We start from the raw sequence: 2,725 nt of genomic DNA on the forward strand, positions 1-2,725 counted from the left end.
AGGGATGAGTCTTCAGGGTCGGTTTCCCCTCTGGTGTCTGAGCTGGCTTTAGGGGCTCCGATTGCCGGCTGAGCCTCATCTTTGGGGTGCTTCCCAGGCGAGCTGTCCCAGTGGGCTTCCCCTACCAGCAGGTCACCATGGCCTCTTGGCTCTGAAAAGATAAAAGGAGCCAGTTAAACCCCTGCCTGCCATGCACCTGCTCCCAGAGGGGCTCCTCTCCCCTCCTCACAGCTGCTCCAGGGTCAGTTTTATGGGGGATCCACTGACCCAAAGCTCAGCTTCCCCACCTGCCAGCACGACTGAATGACCCTGGCTTCCAGCACTTTCTGTGACACTTGAAGCCCCAAACTGTCTCTGCAATGCATCAACGCAAGGAGCCGAAGCACCAGGAGAGCACAAACCCTGCATGCATTTGGCGATGGGGTGGGAGGGAAGGGGGGCACAGCAGAGCAATGAGACCCCCAAAGCGCGGGGAGCCCGCAGGAAAGGGCTGCTGGCAGCAGGGCTGGGTGCTCGGAGGCGCTCTGCTCTGCCTGTGATTTCCACCGGCCCGTGGCTCCGCCTGCAGAAATCCTGCCTGCGCCTTCATGCCAGGCTCCCCGCGCTGCCATCAGAGTTTCTTCATCACAAACCCTGATCCATGACTTAATCACTATTACTCCAATCCCTTCCCCTAAATCCTTTTACTGTTTAATCTTTTCTGTGCTGTCAAGGGATGGGGAAGCTCCTTATCTACTGAGGCGCCCTGAAAGCTGCACCCACCAAGTACCACGACCCAGGGCCTTGGCACAGGCATGCGAAGGCACGAGAGGAACCTCTTCTCCCCCATATCAACCAGGGATGATTGCACAGACTCCCAGGATAAGGCAGGATGATGCTGGGGTGCTCAGCATCAGCATCCTGTGAGGGCACAGGACCTGCTGACACCAGCTCACATTTGCTGGTGACCAAACAAGTCATAGGCTGGTGTAAAAAAAGTGAATTGGGCAAATATCTGGTCCCTGGGCTAGTCCAGGACATGGAGCCAACAGCCCTGACTCAGCTGATGGCTCATGGTTTGCATAATTGATCCCCACGATGCTAAAATCCATGGAGATGAATCACGAGGGGCTGTCTGCTCCTTGAGACTGCAGAAAAGCTCCCTCTGACTGCAAAAAAGCTTCCTCCAAACAGACCTTGCCTTGCTGCCCCAGAAAACGCATCAGTAAACACAAATCCAGTGGACACGTACTTGGAGTGCAGCCAGGAAGTGCTCCGAGGCAGAGCCTGCCAGGCCTTGCCATCATTAGGAACCAGGAAAACCTCCTTAACAGAGCCCAGAGAAAAAACTTTATTACACTTGCTGTGCCGCTCAGATGTTTTAAACCTCACCGAGACAGCCCTGAATAGAAGAACAGACTTCAAAGTCAGGGCAAAAGGCACCTTTTAAATGCATTTTACATTCCCACCGGAAGGTTTTGCAGCCGCCGTTCTCACAGACATGAGCCCATCCTGGTTTCTAACCCAAGAAATGAGTAATTACTGCTTGACTAACGAGCAGCCAGCACGCAAACCACCTCTCCTTGCCGAGGGTGTCTGCGAGGCGGGGAGAAGAGCGGGGATGGTGCATGCGACCATCGCTCAGAACAGCCGTTCCTTCAGAAAATTAGAACCACCACCCGCCCTGGTCTTCCAGTTCTGTGCTTCACTCGTTTGCTGCACCCGGGACAGCTCAGCTGCTCCACAGCCCCTGCCTGCCGCACAGCCTGCCCGGGAGCTGAGGAACTGGGAGGCACTGGGAGACGGAAGGCGCAGGTGAAGGCAGCTCAGGAGCTCGCCTCTGAGTCTGGCAGTCTTCTGAGGCACGACCATCCCTCCTGCAGTCTCGGTGGGTTTTTTCCCCTCGTCTGGAGAGGCCTGGGGTACAAGGCGGTTATTAACCACCCATATGAGCTCACAGCCACGCTCAGCACTGTCAGCAACCAGGAGGAAGGCACAGGAGCTGAAGGAGCAGCCAGGAGCCTGCCCACCTCCCCACCACTGCCCTCCCTGAACGCTAACGCAGTGCCCTAGAGTCCTGATTTTCCACCCTGCTTGGAGTGAGCTACTCACCCATCCCAGGGACCACAACCTCGGGGGCTGAGGCTACCCCGGGACGGGCTCGTGTTGGCACCAAGACGGCTCCGCAGAGAGGACAAAGGCAGGCAAAGTTACACTGTCGATTAATTCTCTGGAGAGTGCTGCCGGGATGAAAAGTGTGATGGTTTGTGGGGCAGATACTTCGCCACAGGGACCTGCCGGGGGCCATGGTGCTGCCGGAGCACCCTGCAGCACTTCAGCCACCTCTTGCAGGGATGGAGAGCCAGCTCCTGCTCCTCCTGCCTGCTGAGGAGGGCAGAAGAAAAACCTCCTGTACACCAGTCCGGAAAGGGGTGACATCCCAGGCAAACCCAGCTCAGACGGGTCCAGGGCTGGGGGGCACAGCCTGGCCCCGAGCGCCCCCCAGCCCCAGCTGGGCGCTGCGGCTCCTTCCCGTGAGCATTTCCTCTGCCTCCATTGCAGCCTCCCACCAGCTGCGCGTGTTCCTGCGGGAACAATTACACAGGATGCAGGAACCAGTGACCCGAAGGGCCTCGGTGCTTAGGAAGAGCCAGTGTCAGCACTCCGGCCCCGCGGCTGCCCGGCTCTGCGGGATGCGAGCACCGTGATACCCTCGGTACAGCACTATCTGTTCCCCAGCGAGACC

The 2,725-nt window shown here is 57.9% G+C and overlaps 1 protein-coding gene across 1 annotated transcript in view; it reads right to left on the reverse strand.

Moving 5' to 3' along the window:
- LOC104489429 (transforming acidic coiled-coil-containing protein 1-like) overlaps positions 1-2,725 on the reverse strand; it is a gene marked incomplete at both ends in the record, with an annotated part of 17,535 nt that overhangs the window by 10,214 nt on the left and 4,596 nt on the right. The window contains one exon of the mRNA XM_010131588.1: positions 4-151. Coding sequence (XP_010129890.1) covers positions 4-151 — 148 coding nt within the window. The remainder of the gene's footprint in view (positions 1-3; positions 152-2,725) is intronic.

The sequence above is a fragment of the Buceros rhinoceros genome, unplaced genomic scaffold (assembly GCF_000710305.1).
Source record: "Buceros rhinoceros silvestris isolate BGI_N320 unplaced genomic scaffold, ASM71030v1 scaffold19452, whole genome shotgun sequence".
Lineage (NCBI taxonomy): Eukaryota > Metazoa > Chordata > Aves > Bucerotiformes > Bucerotidae > Buceros > Buceros rhinoceros.